Source organism: Lampetra planeri, chromosome 5 (genome assembly GCF_965212315.1).
Source record: "Lampetra planeri chromosome 5, kcLamPlan1.2.h2, whole genome shotgun sequence".
Classification (NCBI taxonomy): domain Eukaryota; kingdom Metazoa; phylum Chordata; class Hyperoartia; order Petromyzontiformes; family Petromyzontidae; genus Lampetra; species Lampetra planeri.
In genome coordinates this window covers 15,042,929-15,063,694 of record NC_136111.1, presented here as the reverse complement: position 1 = coordinate 15,063,694, position 20,766 = coordinate 15,042,929, and the positions used below count along the sequence as shown (strand labels likewise).

The 20,766-nt window shown below is 46.8% G+C and overlaps 1 protein-coding gene across 4 annotated transcripts in view; it reads right to left on the bottom strand.

Annotated features, from left to right (window-relative positions):
- MRTFB (myocardin related transcription factor B) overlaps positions 1-20,766 on the bottom strand; it is a 136,303-nt gene that overhangs the window by 13,440 nt on the left and 102,097 nt on the right. For 3 of the 4 annotated variants that reach the window (XM_078594637.1, XM_078594638.1, XM_078594636.1), the window contains 10 exons: positions 17,871-17,936; positions 13,810-13,865; positions 13,090-13,165; positions 11,402-11,563; positions 8,875-9,053; positions 7,341-7,553; positions 6,419-6,666; positions 4,658-4,844; positions 2,734-4,113; positions 1,228-1,380 (listed from right to left, as the gene is read on the bottom strand). In XM_078594637.1, the coding sequence (XP_078450763.1) occupies positions 1,228-1,380; positions 2,734-4,113; positions 4,658-4,844; positions 6,419-6,666; positions 7,341-7,553; positions 8,875-9,053; positions 11,402-11,563; positions 13,090-13,165; positions 13,810-13,865; positions 17,871-17,936 (2,720 nt within the window). The remainder of the gene's footprint in view (positions 1-1,227; positions 1,381-2,733; positions 4,114-4,657; positions 4,845-6,418; positions 6,667-7,340; positions 7,554-8,874; positions 9,054-11,401; positions 11,564-13,089; positions 13,166-13,809; positions 13,866-17,870; positions 17,937-20,766) is intronic. The other variant, XM_078594635.1, reaches the window with a different exon arrangement.

Genomic DNA, 20,766 nt, shown 5'->3' with positions numbered 1-20,766 from the left:
GATCATCTAAAGCCAACGTGTAAGAACGAGTATCTCCAGAAGAGAAGAAAAGGTTTATCTTTCATGAGTGACTGCTCGCTCATGTTCAACTCAAGCATCAAATTAAGTAAAAAACATTTGTTTCACATTCACGATTCAGTACGTTCAGGCATTTAGTGAAAGCTGGCAACGTGAGTTGTCACGGCAGGGAGACAACGGGCCCTGCCATCAGCACTGCTGCAGCTGATCATGGAGATGGCTCATGCCATGATGCCCATTTGAGCTTGAAGATGCTCTGACTTGGCACAATAACATGAGATGCACTGCAAGCACATTGTACTCGTTTCTCCCCCACCTGCGACCCCACCCTGTTGTAGACACTGTTATTGAAACACAAAGTCCAACACAAGCCCTTTGCTCTTCCCACGAGTTTTGGAGCGAGATTGGCTTTGCGCAACAAGCTACTCTGACCAACCCCAACTTCTCCTTAACCACTCCCACCTGTTCTCCCATCACCATAGCTATACCACCACTTTTAATAACCCCACTCATTCACTCAACCACCATCGTCTTGTGTACACGTTTTTAATTGTCGTAAAACGCCTTGTAATAAAGTGCTATAAAAAATCTATATCGCCTGATATACAGGAGGTCGTCGGTTCGATCTCGACCGTGACGCCTGTAGATTTGGAGTTTGCATGTTCTCCCCATGGTCGCGTGGATTTTTCTCCGGGTCCTCCGGTTTTTCCCACCATATTGAAAAAAAGGCATTTAGAGTATTTAATTGCTATACATTTGCACGTAATAAGCCACTTCGTTGAGCTATCATTTGTGGCCAGGTCGCTTCTGAAAAAGCGCTATAGAGCTCAGTGGGCCTGGTTAAATATATAAACAGTTTATAGTTTTAGTTAAGTTCGTATAAGATCAAATCAACTTTGCTGCTGTGACAGGTTGCGTCATCGATGTCACTTAATGCTAGGTAGAAGGAACAACACTTTTGTGAGAACAAATGAAACAGCATTATTGTGAAGTCTTTTAAAACAAATCGTCCACAAAAGGGCAATGTCCATTAAAGGACACTTAACACACAGCCGCATAATTGTTTGTTTAAAGCGATCAAACTTATGATTTAACCCAGGACACAGTTACGAGTAAGGCCATGCATCTTGACAGGGTTGATTTCAATCCCCTGGCGAAATAAACGTCTACGGTGGGCCTTAATGAGTTGCTGCTGCTGCTGCTCGTTACCTTGGACTGGTGCTGGCGACTGGAGGGGGAGTGGAAAAGCAGTCCGTCCTGTGGGCTGGCTGCCTTGTGAGCCATGCCCTGTGTGCCAGCTGCTCCAGGATGGCCCTGGGCTTGTCCTGCCATGTGGCCGTGTGTGAAGCCATCGGCCATCTGCTTAAGGGTTTGCGACAGGACGAGAGAAATAATTGAACTTGGGCAATTCAGACATTCCAGCAATGTTAGAATCATTCGTCAGCCTTACTTCAGCATTCAGTAACGTTATTGATACGTTTGTAGCGGTTTAACAGAAGGCCCTTTTGAATTGGTAAGTCCATCCGTCTGTTAGTTCAATTTTTCAAAATAATGTCTGCCCTATTTCACCACCCGCTGACAAGCTGATGAGTGTAATGTTGTTGGTAAAGTGGCTTAAGATCATAAAAAAAACCTCTTGAGTGCACATGATCTACACTCGTGTGTAACCTAGACTAAATCTCATCACCGCCCTCCGACAAGTTGCCCTACATGGCATAACACAGCACTTGCTCGAGTTACTGCAAGGATTTTCATAAAACTTTAGGTTTAATAAAGGCATTCATTGAAATAAAGATTAAAATCTCAGTGCTATTTTACAGTCTCCCGTTTAACAGGCTGTACATTATTCGGTTTGATGTCCACTTAAACCCATTATTCTGTAGGCGAAACAAGATAGGATCAGAGGTCCAATTCATATCTTTTCAAGTTAAAAGTACCCTAAACAAGCAGCACATATAATATATCTATAAATAAATAAACAAAGACAGCCTGACCCAAAATGCTCTACATTATGGAAAATATCATGACCATTTTAGGATAGCCTGGGTAAACCTGATTTAAACCTTTTTTAACCATTTTGCTATTTTACCAGGTAAGGCCCACTGAGCTGAATAGCTTTTTCCAGAAGCGACCTGGCCACAAATGATATCTCAACTTAGTGGCTTATCACGTGGAACTTTATTGCACCAAAATACTCAAAACACATGTTTCTAAATGTGGAGGGAAAAACCAGAGGACCCGGATATAAATCCACGCGACCACTGGGAGAACATGCAAACTCCAAATATACAGGCGTCAACGGTTGGGATGGAACCCACGACCTCCTGTATACCAGACGAGGTATTTAACACCTCGCCACCGTGGCACCAATAAAAACGTTTGATGGTGTGGGCCCCACACCATCAAACGTTCCTTTGCCCCCCCTCCAAACTTCACTCTCCTAGGCCAGGGGTCGGCAACAAAAAGAACAAAAAGAGAATTTTTTTCTGAATGCGGTAAAAATAATAATAATCTAGATTTCAAGAGCCACAGTGCACGTGAATACGAGACTCATGCGGCTCCGGAGCCACAGGTTGCCAACCCCTTCGCAGTGAGCGGCATGCCACTGTTATGGTGCCCCCCCCCCTGCCCTCACACAACACCTCTACTGCCCACCCCCCAGAGCAGCCGCAGCTGGGCCCGCTCTGCGTGCTGAAGCACCACCACCCTACCAACCTGCACATGAACTTCACCAGCAGTCAACATGCAAGGCTTGGACGGGGAGGCCGAGAGCTCCCTCTGTTGCGTGTGGGAGGGGGAGGAGTCGCCGCTCGCCTGGGCGGCGCCGGCCATTCCGAGGGACAGCCCCGCCGGGCCGTGCTGGGGGCTGCCGTGCACCTGGCTGCGCTGCATGTGGCCGCTCTGAATCTGGTTGTGCTGCAGCATCTCCAGAGTTTTGTACGGAGGGGCCGTGTGGCTCAGCAGCATATTTTTGGGTGAAGAAGAGAGGGCGGAGTCACTGTGACTGTGAGTCAACTGCTGCCCATTGCTGCACGATCCAAACTGCGCGCAGCTCATAAATGGTGTCTCTTGTTTTATCGCAAAAATCTGCTGCTGCTGCTTCTGATGCTGCTGCTGATGCTGCTGCTGTTGTTGTTGTTGCTGCTGCTGCCCCTTTCCGGGACTGGACTGTTGAGGCTGCAGGTGAATCATCGGGGGTGCAGCGATGTGCGATAGCTTTTGTTTTGCCGTGTTACATCCATGACCCTGGAGCCCAGCTGTATCAAGATGCTTTGTGGAGGAGTTAGTGTTGTGACCACCATCACAAAAATTATGTGAGGCCGAGCCGGGTGCTGCAGAGCTGGGCTGAGTAGTATGCTTCTCCCGCTCGATCTGCATGCGGATCTCCTCTAGCTGCCGCTGCTCCTGCTCTATCATCCGCGTCAGCTCTTCGATCTTGCGCTGCTTTTCCAGCAGCATCTTGTCCTTTTCATCCACGTCCACCTTGACAGCAGAAGCTAAGATGGATGCATTGCTGGAGGCGATGGCCTGCCCCCCTCCTCCTTCCTTTTCCCCACCGCCAAAACCACTGGCAGTCATCGCGCCGCCATCTTCGTCCATTTCAGTCTTGGCGATCAGAGGCGGAGAGCACAGATGCAGCGACGAGGCCATGCTGTTTGCCGCCTGCGGAGACATTGGGTAGTCGGAGAAAGGGTCTGCAAAGCTGCCGAAGTCTGTGCTCATCAGGCTCTGCTCGGAGACGGCCGGAGAGATGGGTGGCGTGCTTCCGCTGCCGCCGCAGTAATTCCCCCCCGCGCCCATTAGCTCTGGCGAGAAGCCGGCACTGCCGCCACTGCTGCTGCCGCCACTGAGGCCACTGCGGCTGCTGTTGGTCGCAGGGGAGGTGGCGACGGTGGCGCTGCTGAGGAAGCCCTGCGAGAGGCCGTCCCCTGCCATGCTGGACAGCGTCACGACTGCGGGGATGCCGGACGAGCCAGACGTGGACGGAGCGATGTAGTTCGGGTCCTGGAAGGGCCTCAAGCGCTCCACCAGCGTAGGCTTGGTGCCAGAAACGGGCAGCCCTCGGGATTTCAGCTCCTGCCGTAGCTCCGACACCTAATGTGGAGGGGAGTATGCATGAATTTTACCAAGAAGCTGTTCCCAACTGAACGCTGGTTACTGTTCGTGCGCTTCAGTGAAGTTCAGGTATATATACATGCAGAGAATTAAGGGAGCATAGTTGGGCAACTACGTTTGTAATCTCGAACCAAATTGCAACACAGCTGGAAAATTACCTATTAGTAAATAGAATGCATCCATTATAACTTGTAATTATCAGTGGTTGAAATGTCTTTTACCCAATTATACAAATATACTATCCTTTTCCCCCCCAGAATCATTCGTAATTATTTTGGTGGATGACATGTGGTATGGCTCTAGCAACAATGGGTATAAAAACATCAGCTTTGCTCAACAGAGTATGCCACTTTTCACACTCGTGTTAATATATCTACTCAATGGCACGAGGAGTTGGAGTCAAAATAAAAAACTCGGTGCGATATCTGTTGTGAAATGCGATATGGCTCGAGGGCCATTCTGGGTTCTCATTTGGACGGAGAATGTAAAAGCACCATGGCTCCGGATGAAAGCAGCAAATCACCTTGAGCTCTTCCAGGTTGGATGGCAGAAGGCCGGGTTTTGCCGGCTGTGGTGGCGCCGGGCTGGGCGTGTGACGAGGAGGAGCCGACGAGAGGGACGGCATCGAGGACAGCGAGGAAATGGAGCCGCTCATGCCGCTGCCCAGCCCTCTCTGCTCTAGCGTGCAACCGTTCATCATCGCGTCACACCTGCAGGCGTCACGGTGGCGAGATGTTAACTACCTCGCCTGACATACATTTAGAATTTGCATGTTCTCCCTGTGATGGCGTGGATTTTTATTTGGTTTCTCCCTCCACATTCAGAAACATGCGTTTAGAGCGTTTGGCTGCTATAATTTCCTACTTGATAAGCCACTTCATTGGGCTATCATTTGTGGCCAGGTCGCTTCTGAAGAAGAGCTTTACAGCTCAGCGGGCCTTACCTGCTAAAATAAAATAACATTGGCAACGAGGGAGGTGGACGTGGCAGGAATGAGATTTTGATTGGCTAAGAGATGCGTCAACTGTTGGGGGGGGGGGAAGGTGTTGGGGGAAGCTGTAGTACAGTGGTTCATTCGCTGTGCTGTGAACAAAGAGATCCTGAGGTTGATTGCCAGCCATGGTTGGAAATAGTGATATCTGAACTAGTTCTGGGCTGTCCACCACCCCCTTCCACCACTACTCCCTTCACCAACCTGCACTGGCCAGAGTGGGGAAGTATTGCTAAACAATCCCCATGACCAATATGGTATGCGGAGGCCTTCATCCAGCAGTAGATTGACAAACGGATGGAAATGATAATACGAATAAGATAACGATCATGCAAGATCTTCTTCAGGAGAGGAATGCCAAATCTAACTAAACTGTTTGTGCATAAAAATGATTCTGTTTCAGTTTTGGCTTACAAACTATAATGATTATTTCCAGTAAATGGTTATGGTTTTTGTTTCAATTCCATGGTAAATAATATATGAATGATGTTACTGTTTTGCAGTTATTTTTCGCACAAGTGGACGATTATTCAATATAAGCTTGACAATTATTAATTTAAACCCACAATTCTAAACAGCAAATATAACATGGGTGCGTGGCAAATTTCATTGCTGCACAGTACTTCGGGGCAGTTAAAAGTTCTTCTTAAAATTCTCAAGCCGTGTTCCTTAACGTTGAAAATAATACTACAGAATGTCCGCGAGTTTTACTTTTAGAGCAAAGGATCACACCACACTTAAGGGTCTGTGGATAAGCTGACTCCAGACCGACAAACAATGCCCATGGCTCATGAAGCAAAGTGGATTGACAGCACGCAAAAGGTCAGGGCAAGCAACCGTAAATCAGACCATGTATACCTAACAGCAGCTTTGAAGCTACAACAACAATGGGACTCATTGCTTTTGCATTATTTTTTTATAGCACTTAAAAGTCGGTTATGGGTCACACTTGGCAGGTCACAAATTGTAGATGCCTTAAACACCATCTGAATATGACATGAGTAAAACACGATACTCGTGCAATCAGGACTTGCATCATGCCCGGCCAACATAAAAAAAAATTAACACACGGTCACTGAAAAACAAAGCTTAAAATTCGGGTATCGTGACAAAATCAGGATAAATCAATAACAGAAACAAAAATCAACAGGTAATCTGCTCAGCCAATCCAAATCTCCTCCTGTCCACAAATGGGTAAAACCACTACAATATAAATAATAATAATTAAATATTAAATGGTTGCAAAAACCTGCACGCCAACAGTCACAGCTGTGGCGAGCAGCGGAGTTTTACTTTGGCGGGGCGGGCAGGATGGCTTGATAGTTGTAGTGCTGCTGCTGCTGGTGGCTCATGATCTGCAGCTGTAAGAAGAGCTGCTGTTGCTGCAGCAAGCGAGAGTACGCCACGTCCATGGGGGGCGCTGCCTTCTCCAGCTTCTGGTCGGGTGGGATGTACTGATGGTACTTGAGCTTGCGAACCTTCGGCTTGGGATCTTTGGACTTTTTGCGGCTCTTGCTGTCAGAGCCCGGCTTGCCCTGGTTCTGGTGAGCGGGTGAAGCACACGGAAGCAGACACAGGGCCGCGGCGTTCAGTGCGTGCAGCTACAGCCAAGAGAGTACCGGCACATGTTAAAATGGAAACAAATACGAGAGGGTTGAATTCTAGTTTGATGAATGGGCCCTGCCAGCCACCCGCCCTCCCGTAGATGCCCAGAGATCCATTCAAGAGCTTTGGCTCCCCGAGAATGCCCTGGGACTTGTTGGTGCAGCCCTGGCTAACCCTGGGGTTCGTTGCTGGTGCGGGACAGTAAAGGTGGGAAAGCACAGATGTTGCAGCATAGTACAGTTCAACATTTTCCTGCACTCCCCTTTGTTGATGATGTAAGTTGAACCATTACAATGACGAGTGAAACAATACAGAATCAACTTTGCTGGCAGTGGGAAGGTCACTGCTTGTCTTTGAGCAATTGCTTTTGGGACGAAGTATTGAGCTCGTGGCACCATTGAGAGACATATGGAGCAAGTATCAGCACATGGTGATCTTTACTTATTGAACGTGTGGCACCACTGATTCACACGCAGACTCGGCAGCAGGCGATGGACCAAAATTGTTGAACACTTGGCACATTTGGCATTAGGACCAGCGACACGGAATAAAACATTTTAACGTAAAAATGCAATGCACAAATAAGACTCGCGTATGGAAATGTACTTACTTTAATGAGCGTGGGCATGGACTTGCTCGGAGTGGTCATCTGCCCAGGGGACGACTGGTTGTGGTTGATTGTTGGCTGGGGTACAGGTGGAGGAAGCGGAGGTGGAGGTGGAGGCGGAGGTGGAGGTGGCGGCGGCGGCGGCAGCTGCTGTGGTGCCATGACAGCGGCCGGGGGCTTTGATGTCTCCACTGAGCTTGGCAGCAGTGGCAGGTACTAGAGGAATACAACGGGAGGTGACCACTCATCCTTCAACAACGTCCCGGTTCAGACAACACAACTACCGTATTATAAGATGCACTTCCATCCCCACCAACCTTGTGCCAGGTGTTAATAAAGTTATGCCAAGCTGGTTTCACAAACTCATAGCTATCAGATTACAAGAAGCAGCCCAAACTTTTGCTTTAAAATACAGGGGAAAAACTTTTTTTTATATATATATAATCCGGAGAAAAGGGCATGTGCAGATATACAGTATCAAATATACGCAACTTTGTCAGATAATCTGACAAATGCCACAAGTTCACATGCCATACGTTTACGACTGGCAGCATTGCTGCTGTATTAAATGAAAACCAGAACATTAAATGGAAAATGTTTATTTCCTGTCAACTCAATTTTATCGTAAAAACTTTACCATTTACCACACCGCTTGATATTTAATAAGCATAGACATCTGTCCAGATGATTTCATTAACCTATGTAATTGTAAAAAAAAAAGCACGTTTAAAGTGTGGTGATAATGTATTTCATGGTTAATCGGCGGGATACATTTATTTAAATTGTCGAGTTAAATTAAATGTCGGCATGAAGCAGGCATGCTCAGAAACATACCCGCATACTTAGATTTGCCTGGCTTAAGTATACAACACTTCACACGCGTGTGTTTATATTTATGTGTTTACATTTTCTTGAAGGAAAGTATATTCTACTTGCAGATCCAGTTTATTTTCCTCACAGCCATCAAAGTACTCATGAATGTCATCATTAAAAGCACTATATGTTGCATGTCGCCGAGTGGAATGTGCATTAGCCGGAACATTTAATAACGTGTACATTGGGGAGAAAAAAAGCAAGGACTGCTAAAATGCAAAAAAAAAAGTTTACTGATGAAGTTCAAGCCCGACCCAAAGTGAACTCTGGTAATTCTTAACCAGACGAACCGTTGAACAATTTGTTAAAATGTACAAGAAATATGTTTAAAGTGTTTCATTTTAGAAGTTAGAAAACCTTAAAGATTGATTCATAATTTTATGTATTGGGTCAGATCGCCGCGAGATGTACAACACATCGTCCGTGTGTGTTATACCATCCCCACCTTTACACAGCCAAATGAATAAAGACGCAACGTGAACAAACGCAGCGATTTATACAGAAATCAACTTCTATCGTTGCGCGTGCCAATTAACTCAAGAGGGGCGGTCGTGACCGTGGAATACGGCGGCAATAACATCACCATCGCCGCCGCCGTCACCTCGACCGCTTCCCACATGCGCACGCGCGCGTGTGGGTATCTCCATGCAAGCGTCGTGCTCACTTGTATGGTCGCGGAGGCGACGGGCGACAGCGACTCGGGGAGCTTGAGCTCCGGAGGAGAGGGCACCGAGGACGCTTGCGACTCCTGCGAGGCCGGCTGCTCCGGGGACGGCGCGTCGCTGCTGTCGTCGTCGGCGTACGAGAAGATGTCCGACGTCTTTGGGTACTGCACCTGACCGACTGCCATGCGGAGATGCAATTCAAACTATGGTTCATATTGCGGCTACTACCGCTACGACGTATTGATTTGTACGTGTACACGTAGAGCCCTTTTGGTCAATTCACTACCGGATAGCGGCCTCCCACCACATTGTGTGCGATATCCGAGCAGAGAAGCGCAGCACGACAAAATATTTTGTCGAACTGGCCCCTGCTGCTCACAGCGGAGCATAGCCTCATGTAGTCTGTGACAACCTTGCGTGCATGGTGGTCACCCATCCAAGCAGTATCCGAGGATGAACCCTGCTTAGCTTCTGAGATAAGACATCGGGTGCATCCCGGGTGATTGGGTCACAAGCAGTGATGGTAATCCCATCACAAAAGCAGTTGAGCTTGCAGATATATTTAAAGCAGACCTATGGTGTGGAGTTTCAGCATGGAGTTCCTATGTGATGCAGTGTGGACATGCCTGCACTAAAAATAACCACGCGCGACTCCTCCCTTGCTCAAGGGATGCTTCCCAAGCACAGGGTGCACTCATTCCCTCTTTATGTCTCCCACCCACTACCACTGAGCACATCGGGCAAGCGCGAAGCAAACTCCTGCACATCTACAACATATTGCAGATCAGGTACGATGCTTGCCACATAACGAGAAGCGTGCACATTATGGGGGTGTGCCCTCAATGAGCGCACAATTAACGGAGGTGCGCATGGGGCACACGTGCACGTTGAGAGGTCACCCGCACGTGCGAGCTTTGTTTGCTTCATTTTCCCTCGTGTATTGGGTGCTGGCGGCTATGCTGCACGTGGCCTCTGACACAGCACTGTGGAGGTGAGAGATGGTGCAACACGCAGATTCGTGAAACTCCTCTACGAGTGGGCATTGAGGTTGCCACCTTTTGGTTTGCTAGGAGCAGTACTACAGCAAGTGGACGAATTCCCATCCACCCATCTATATTGCATCTGTACAGGGATTGTGTGTTACCCACCGCCCCCCACCCTACAGGCATGGGTTTTCATGGGTTTTCTATTTTAAACTAAACAATAATTGCATTTTACCAGGTAAGACCCATTGAGCTAGAAAGCTCTTTTTCTTAAGTGACCTGGCCACAATAGTGATTAAGCACGGTGGACGATTGCTCTTTTTCCATGAGCTGCGTCAAAATGTAGCAGCACTCTGCCATACTTACATGGCCCTGCACCAAACTAAACAGTAAAAAAAAATGTATTTGACCAGGTAAGGCCCATTGAGCTATGCAGCTCTTTTTCAGAAGCGACTTGGCCACAAATGATAGGTCAACAAAGTGGCTCATCAAGGACATTTATAGCAGGGAAATACCCTAAACACATGTTTCTGAATGCGGAGGTAAAAACCGGAGGACATGGAGAAAAATCCACGCGACTACGGTGAGAGCATTCAATCTCCAAACATAGAGGCGTCAGGGTCAGGAACAAACCCCCAATGTTCTGTATACCAGGCGTGGGAGTTAATATCTCACCACTGTGGCACCCCCTTTTCTCTGGGTCCTCTCGTTTTCCACCTTCCACATGCAAAAACACTCTTCAATGGATTTGGCAAAATATAGGATCACAGAGCAAAAAATATACACGTACAGAATTCGACGTAATTTTCAGATCAAATTTTCATGGATGACGCTATATACATCTGTTGAAATATATTATTATGTATCTGTGGCAATGTGGATTTCACACCAGGAAGATAGACTTTCCTGTTTTGCAATGTCCTGGTCTTTCAGCGGTTTGGGACTGTTGTCACAGAACAATGGCTTAACTATACTCAGCAATCTGCAAACAACAAAAACAGCTGCTAATATTGCTGATGCGACAACAAGATCGTGCCTAATATTTACATAATAAAGCTCAATGCATTTCGATGTACATGAGTTGATCTCCCCCAATATCAACGGCTGATGGTCGTGGGACAAATTAGCACTGGGAAATGAGCAACTGGCACAGAGCACGCACACACGCACACACATACATACACACGTGGGCTGTGCGTAATTTACCCTTTTCCATTTCGATGACGTACATGTACGCACACGTACGTCATTGGAACAAAATCGGAAGTTAAAAATAAAATAACTTTATTGATACCGTGGCTTCCATAAGCCCAAGCGGGAGGGTGCGTAGCACAGTTTGGCGCCAGCTATCATGAAAGTGCGGTTGTGTCGCTACAGTTCTCTATGGCGAGTATGTCTTTAAAAACGGCGCTATGCCTCTGAATAAAATTAACGCTAACCGCTTGCGCGTCCCGAGATTCAGCGGTGAACGGGACCCCACCCTGCAACCCGCAGATGTCTCGAAACGGGAAAGGATCAATGGCAAATGTGCAGCGGCAGTGACCTTTGATGGCCTCCTTGAGGGTTGAGTCCACTGGGAGGATGTTCTTTTCCACCAGCTCCATGGGCCCCGGGCGCTGGGCGATCTTCTCGTTGAGATCGTCGGCGAGCCGCGCTCGCTTGAGCTTCATCTGCGTGGCCTGCAGCGAAGGCTCGGCCGAGGTATCTGCGCACGACAGGAGACCAGCCGCACCGAAAGCTCGTCACGAGCGCTTCACCACTCATGCCTCTCGGGCCAGAGATTGCGTAGCCTGACCCAAACGATAGTCATCGTACAGTATTCCATGGTTATTCATAAACTTGCTATCCGTGAATCTTATCCGGAACTCTACATGACTGCATCAACAGAGAGAGAAAGTGATAAAGTAATGAGAGATAAAGTGATGAGAGACAATGTAATGCGAGAAAGTGATGAGATAATTTACGTTTAATACTTTTGCAGTGACGTCACATACGGATGTAGCACTGTGCTGCGTATATTTATTTTTTACCGTCACTTTCTGTAAAGAAACGTCATATTTGAAGCAACTTTGCGTAATAAATTATTTAATTTAGCTCGACCTTCCTCTGCGTTCGTGTAAAAATCCACCCACTCATGAATATTAATGAGGGGGGGCGCTCATGTGGAGTGATGTCACGCGAGGGGGTGGGCCTCATGTGGAGTGACGTCACGCACGGGACACACACACATTCTTGGCTCATTATATTAGTAATTCTGTTGTGATAATTGTCATGTATGTATTTAATAGTTTATTTATTCTATTTATTGTAATTCATTATGTTAGGCCAATATCGATATCTGCAAAATTTGCTTTTCACGAGCATCTCTGGACCCTATCCCTCGCAAATAACGAGGGGATACTGCAATAGCGACTCGTCGTTGTGCTAAATAGGCAGGCCCTCGATTCGCAAAAAGGAGCACCGGGGAATACGTTCAGTAGTTATAAAGCACTCGCTCACTTTCATAAACATGAACGGGTCACACAGTGAAGCCGGTAATGATGTCCCTCTTAAAATACGCAACGCTATTATTAAATAAATTGTGCTGCTTTTCATTCATGTTAGTTTATGTTTGATGTAAGGAATGTATTCAGCCAGCCAGATTTCGCTGCAGAGTGCACTCAATAAGCAGTGGAAAGGTTAAAGGTGTTTCATAAACTTTTCCATATTGAAAGAAAAAAAAGAAACCTAAAATCCTGTTTTTCTACCCAGATCCTTAAGCAAGACAATATTTAATTTGAAGGGGAAACCAATCAAATTCTACGTGGCATACCCAATTTGTAATTTGTACAAAAAATATTACTAGACGAATGATAGATATTCTACACAATACAGAATATTCACTGCCTTGCCTCTTGCTTCTTTGTTTCATTATTGGTTACTGCAATGACAATGATCTCCCATATAGCCTTAACAAAGTGTTAGAGCAAGTGCTGTTAGTGAGCAACCTATTAAGGCCGTTGGGCTATGGCTGGGCTCATGGCGCAGTGTGAGACCCACTGCAGCAGCATCCCATCCCCTCTGCCAAGTCGTGATGTGACTACATCAACTAATTTTGTGTATGACATCGATCGTGATGTGTTTAATTTATCAGATGCCACCCCAGCCTTGTTTTGTTTTTCATGTAAACGAACACAGGCGGCCGCAGGAGGACAGGCGACATTACGATCCCCCGAACAGCAGCTCACACACCTTCCAGAATGTGCATCTTCACCAGCTCGGCACGCTCCGGCCTGCTTCGGATTTTGTGCTTTAGGTAGTCCTCGGTCTGTGTGACACACACACACACACACGAGTCACATGTCGTTCAGTAACGCGAGTCGAACGTCATCGGGTATAACGGTAAATAATTCACAACCCTCTGTTAGTTATGGGCAGGGGCCGGCAACTTGTGGCTCCACAGCCGCATGCGGCTCTTCAAAGGCTGCTCTTAAAGACCACCGTCTTGCATTCACACGCATTGCGGCTCTTGAAATAGAGGATTTTTTATACCGAATAAAAAAAATGTTTCTTCTTGTTATTTTGGTTTGCCAACCCCTGGAAATGGGGGCTTGTTTAACCTTACTTCACCACAGTGGTCAGGGTGGGCTGGTGAAGTAAGGGGGAACAAGACAAGTTCGAACATCACTTGCCACAGACGTTAGCTGTGGCTGGGTATCAAACACGGGCTACTGTGTACATAGCGCAGTGCACTTGTTTATTTCGGAAACATGGGTCAATCATAATGACCACAGGTATATTAAGATTCACCCCGCTAGCGATTGTGTGTCAAGACTTGAATCAAGAATCGTATCTCACGCCTCAGTTGAACGATCTCGTTTGCATCGTTTCTTGTTTATTCCGTGTCATTTGCACAGTTTCCTTTGCTCCATTTGCTGCGTTCTAATACAAGGAGGCGAGGAGACAACTCACCCTTGCGCGCTCCAGGCTTTTCCGCTGCTCGTGGAATGCAGCCGGACTCTTCAACGCTGCAAGAAAATAACGGTCACGTGACGCACACCGACAAACAACAGCAACCAGACAACCTGAAAAATGGGGCGAATCAAAACATATTTCTACGAATGCCAAAACCATAATTTGTAAACATTCTGAGTAACGTGCAGGTCATTTTTCAGCATTGGGACGTTTGGCCAAAACAAGTGACATTGAACGTTGTATTTTTTCCAGCTTACATTGCATTTGAAAAGGGTACTATAATGAGCGCGTGAATGCTCATCACAACTTGATGAATGCACGCATAGATGTGTCGAATGCGCAGGCAAAGGTGAGCAGGTATGGGCGCGAGCCACGGGCCGTAAACGTGACAGCGAGTTGGGCAGCCCAATATGCTCGTCTCGTCAACCCCCCCCCCCCCACCGAGCCGTCATGGCGAGCGCGCGTATTCGGCCATGTGCCAACGCCAGGGAATCATGACCAGGTTGTCGCACGCGCGCGTTATATTGGTCAGAGGGAACCATCTGTGAAAAAGAGCTTCATAGCTCACAGATTCCTGCAGTCGAAATAAAGATTCTGATTCTGTACGCAACATCCATTAGCCCTGGCAACAAGTGGCCTCACTTGCCATTACCTACGTAATGGCAGTCCCGCAAGCAGCCACGATGGCTGCTCGCAGAAGCCATGATGTATGTATGTATGCTGAACTTCTTTCGCACCGTACGTAGCCAACCGTCCTAATCGGAGGTGCGGGGGAAGGACAACAAACTAAACACAAATAGCAGTTGATGCTTAAACCGTGTGGTGGACAGTCAGATCAGAGAGCAAGGCGGTAGTGGACTGTGCAGCCGAAGTAGCAGCAGTAGTGGCAGGGAGTGAAGGTGGCGGAGGCTTTGGGGGAACCAGGCCCTCAGCGCGTAGTGTCCACCTCAGGAGGCCTCGCTAAACACCTCTCCCGTTCACTTCTGCGGCTGCCTCGTTCCTCTGCGCGCCCTCCCCGATTGCCTCACCTCCCAACTCCAAACGCCCACACTCATGAGACAAAAGCGCCCCCATCCTGGCTCTCGCCCCACTGGCTTCCCAATGCGATGCCGAGTACGCCCCATTAAGATCACCCTCGCCATTATCGGGATCTCCGTGAATTCGCCCCTGCCCAGACCGCCGCCCTCTCATCGCGCTCCCCTCCTCTTCTCGTGCTCTCCCGCTCCGGTTGGTTATGTACGACGCAGAAGAAGTTCAACATACACACGTTATCGGTCAATTCACGAGTGTTTTTATGTGGGAGGAAACCGAAGCAACCAAGGAAAGACCAAGTGTGTGAGGGGGAAACACTTTATCCCATACAGACAAAACAGGTGGAGTCCACATTAGCCATACAGTCTTTTCCTGGTGAGTTTCAGTTTCATACCTACCTACTTGACACCTACGGGTAAAAAGAGTTTCACATCATTTGTGTAATCAACCAAAACTCGCTGCCTCTGTAGTGCTGCAACAACGGGCCTGCAGAGCCAACACCGCCACCCCGGCTAAAATGAGAAATGTAACTGGAAAAAGGGAATTAAAGTACATGCGTTTAAACACAGGAAAGTGGGTGTATGCGTAGATATGTTAGACATACAATAAAAACAGAACTACACATGAAGACCCATGCAACTGGCGGAAAGGATGCGGTTGCAGTCCAAGTACTGGACGTGTGAAGAAGAGCTTCATAGCTCATCGGATTTCTCCAGGTTTAAATAAAGATTCTGATTACCCTGCTGAGAGAACAATATTGTGTTCAACCGACGTCTGACAGCAGAAGATCACACTGCAATTGTACGAGTTACAGATACGTTGCGCCGAGCATGTTGTATGTTGAATGGACAACTAAAATTACCCCCGTGTAACGCGATATGTTTTTTATTTGCACTTGTCGTGATATAATTTTTACCGTTCGCATATTCACATGAAGCTGCTTGTAGACTTATCCGACTAAAATTATTAAAACGCAGCTTTTGTGGGACTGGACGCAAGCAGAAATAAAACCAGTGCTGCCGCCCGTGGACACTGCATAGCAATCTACAGTGTGCGCGGAGAAACTGAGAAAGTTAAAAATAAGTTGAATTAGGGGTGGCCAGGTGGCTCAGAGGTCAGCAGTGCTGAGCTGGCACCGCTGAGAGAGAATCTGGCCGGCCTGTGATCAAACCGGGTTCTCAAGTGTAGCGAGTTGATGGCCTCAGCCCGATAGCCCATTTGCACACAAGACAATTACATGCACTTGATTTGGATGCATTCCAGCTCTGGGAATTAAATAAGGGTTTGACTGTCACGTGACAAGCTATTTCTTTCGCAGTGTGTAGCGGAGGAGTTCGCTGCCGCTGCTGTTGCGCACAGAACGAAAAGGCAGTTTGAAGGATTTTTTTTAGAGAAATTTCTTGACAAATTAGCTCTCTCTCCCATTGGGCCATGTCCGGACACAACATACGGGGAGGCCCACCGCTCTGAGATTCCCAAAGGGATTATCTGTCTCATGATCTGACGCCCACCGCAGAAGTGAAATTGCGGAAAAAAGGATCAAAATTAAAATATGGAACCAAAAGAGTGAAGACACAAAGGCTAATAGCAAGTTACACTCAACATATTCCGCTTAACTGTTATTCACTTACCGCCTACAGGACCCTGTCATGGAATGTGCTATCCAATGACTCCAACACCCAACATTATTAATTTTCCAAAATACGTGGTATAGTATTGTATTGTCCGCTCCAAGTACAGTACAGTACTGTGGTTACATTTTCTTTTATAATTTAAGACCTATCAAAATAAAATTAAATCCAGAGACATGTATAAAATTCCTGCATTAGAAACAAGCAGACTGGATAAAAAGAACGTGCAAAGCTTTGAAGGAAACCCATTATAAAGACCAACAGTAGCTGAGCAAAAGCTGAATAATATAGCTTGACTGCACCTATGAGGTAACATCAAAGCTCACCAAAAGTGTTGCAATATAGTGAACACAGAATCCACTCACTCGTGCTGCAATATAATTAGCTTACATACAAAATGACCTTCCAGTATTTTTGTGGAACAAAAATCTTACAAGTTTGTTTTTGAATTTGACAAATGGGCGACGGAGACCGTAAGCGCCGCACTCGCACTGCATAGGCAGTTTGGATACAATCTACCAACGGCGTCGCTAATGGCATGACAGAAACCGCCAAGTGCGTTTGCGTGTTTTCATACTTGTCATCTTGTGCAACGCACACCAAAAAACTAACCAAAGAGCTGCATGCTTGACATATTTTCCCATTAATTGAAAAACCTGTGCACCGATAAGATTAACATTCTGCCCCGAAGCCACTGGTGTCCCAGGCAGAACTGCGCCCTGCCCAGCCCAGAAACCAGGAATTCAGTTGGAGACCTACACGAAGCGCGCTAACCACCAACACTTCTCCTGCACACTGTGCCTGTTTCTACTTATATTGGTCCAGTTCCTTGCTCAGTCCAAAACCCTGTTGCTGCTGCTGCTGCTGCTATAGTGCATTTACATGTCGGCCTATACAAATACGCTTAAAATAAGCCGCTCAAAACATTTATAGGGCATTTAAAAGCTCCCTTTGTGGTGAGTAAATGGCATGTAATTTATAAACTGCCGTATTAATGTTCTGTTCACACAAATGTAGACTGTTGTGAGCGTGAGATGCACATGTTTTAACAGCCCACAAAACCATAACCACAAAACAGAGAAGCAGCGGAGCCTTTTTTGCCTTTGCTGCTAACGGCATGAAGCCCAGACACCTATCAAGACGTTCACGACACAGCGCGCATAAAACGACATCACTGGGTCCGTTAGGCACCCCGACACGCGCTGGTGCCTAACGCAGGCAACGTCTGAATGTGAGAGAATGTCACTCTTCCGGCAGCAACGTGGAGCGCGCGTGCAGGGGAGCGGCAGTGGCGGTGAGTTTAAGCCAAGGGGGGCTTGCTCTGAGGGTGGGCGGCAGCAGCAGCAGCAGCAGCGGTCACACACGGGAGTGATGCGCTGACGACCGTGTACTCACGCGGCATGATGCCCTGGTCCACGAGCTGCTCGCGAGTCCTGCGCTGCTGGAGCTTCAGCTGCAGCACTGCCATGAGACGGAAGAGGGGAACAGGAAGCGCAAAGTTGCAGTCACAACAAAAAAAAAACGCACGGCCTGGAGGGGGGAGGGGGGGGTCGGTGGCGGCGCTACACGACACATTTTTTTTTTTAAAGCAAGAGTTCCCTTTTCTCCACACCCTTTTTCCACGTTGCATAAGTCAACACACCCATACCCGTCTCTGTGACACTCACAATGTACAATGAAGCGCTATCTTGGTCAAACAAGGAATTGGGGGCAGTACTCGTCTCTACAGGTGACCATGCTGTAAGGGTAGAAGTTCCACTTTCGCATGGCAGGGAACAGTTTCTCCGTAAGGCGAACACTATTGATTCTGTGTAGGGAAGTACAAATTCTTATACATCCCCTGTTGGAATGATCAAACCCAGTTAAACCCTGGCTGGGGGACTTGAACTCGCAACTTTCCGATTGTGAGTCAAGCCGTCTAAACCACACGGCCACCCGGTTGGGCGGATAAGCACCGATCTGTGAAGTGACACAACACACGCAACAATATTGCTAGATCCATAACAGAGTCGTGTGTATTCACACATGCAACTGAAACAGCTGCTGCGATGGAATAAGCATAATCAGGGACACGCATAGAAAATGAGTCGGTTGAGGTTCTTAGCCACACTGCTTGAATAAGTAATTCTATCCCGGTTTTACCGCACTGCATATCTTGAATCAAATGTATATTGCTTACAGAGGCTATAATTTATCTAGAAATTAGACCCGGCCACATCGCTGCCCTGACAAACTCGAGCGCAGAAATGGGCAGCATATGAAAGTGAACGTAAAAAGATGCACTGGAATTATGTCTACTTGTTATTCATATAGCTTATGTATATTTATGTATAATGTACACATTTCCGAATAAAGTTCGCTTCTATACTGATAGTATTTCAGTTCAGAACGCATCGAAGGTAGCTCACTTTGACCTTAAATCCATGCATCGTTCTATCAATGCTTTGTCTCATATCAAATAAACACAATAACGGTCAAGATCTTGTAATGGACTAACGCTGATAGGTTTTACATATGGACATCTCTAAGATTTGGGATGTACAGTTCAAACACTTTAAAGATATGTGGGTAATGATCAACATATTAACTTCTGGCGTAGTATGTCAGCCAATCAGGAATGTAATGAATTTGCCCACCTTTCTTGATAAGTGAGAAACGCTGATAAAATAAAACGGTGTACTCAGCAGCAATCGACTTGTTCATCCGTGCTGGGACGACGGTGATGGAGCATTCAGTTGTGTTTGTATCAACCCATTGACTTGCTTCAGAAATAAACCATATGTCCTAAAGCTACACCCAATACGCAATAGGAGGGTGATGTGGAAATATTAGCTGTCAGATTGCATATTCATTTGAGGCGTGGAACTGAAAATATATCACACAACCATATTTATTTTGGATTGAAAACCAAATTATGTAATTATCTATTACAAAAGACACCTCGTTCGAGACCCAACCATTGCACCTCGTGGCATTGATATTCGTTGATGACACCGGTGCAGCTATTAACAGGCCGATGCGCCCATCTCCATCAGGAATGGAAAATTAAAGTCAAGCGACAGTGGCCAAGCAACCAAACTAAGAACCATGTAGTAGTATACCACTGTAGTCTGCAATTATTTCAACGTATGAACAGCAAAATTCGACAACCTCTCTCATAAAGCCCTCTTGTGGCTAGCAGACATCGACATTGGCATCCAGCTCATGACCATCGCTGCCACAAGCAAGATTAGAAATAGAATGGAATTTGTAAAATAATTCTGTCAAATGGGCCCAGAGAACAAAATGGGAGCGAAATGAAACTTGGTGAACTTTGCAAGTTATTGGTGCTGGAAAGACTCGGGAAGCACACCCAAGTCTCCAGCTTAAACAGACACACCACACCCCCTACAGCTTACACTGTACAAGTTCACAAGAATACAAAAGGATTTAGTAAAGGTAGGCCTGGATTTTGTCCGTAAAAGGTAGACCTAGCGTGGCACATTTAAAACATTTAAAACTAATCGTGACTAATAACGACCTCACAAACCCGTTAGGAGAAAAGTCAAATTTAATTTAATAAACGAGATGACGATTTGACATTTGTGGTGCTCCAATCGGATCAAAGAGATTAAAGAACCGCCCCCACCGCTCCCACTTTTCGTGCGATTGCAGAAAGATAAGCAGTCGTGGAGTAAGCAAATCACGAGTTGGCAGATGGGTCATTTAAGCCCGGCGGATTTTGCTCTTTTTCCATGAGCTGAGCCAAAATGCAGCGATCTGCCACGCTTACATGGACCCGCACCAAACTAAACAATTTTTTATTTGACCAGGTAAGGACCAATGAGCTATACAGCTCTTTTTCAGAAGCGACCTGACCACAAATTATAGATCAACGAAGTGGCTTATCACGTGGATATTTATAGCAGCCAAACACTCTAAAACATGTTTATAAATGTGGAAGGAAAACAACCAGAGGGCCCGGAGAAAAATCCATGCGACCATGGGGAGAACATGCACATTCCAAATATACATCAGGCGTCAGGGTCGAGATCGAATCCACGACCATGGTGGCGAGTTAACATCTCGCCACCATGGCGCACAAACAAGTGAATTGTATGCATGGTGTCTCACGAAGGCCATGGGAGGGCGACATTTGGATCGTACCCTCCAACCAATGTCTCAATAGATCGGGACACGTTCGGGGTACTCATGACCCCACCAGTCCATCCATGGACTCGAAATGTTCACAGATATTACCATCAAGAGGCTCATCACGATTGTAGTTCCTGGCAGCCAAGTGCAACACTCT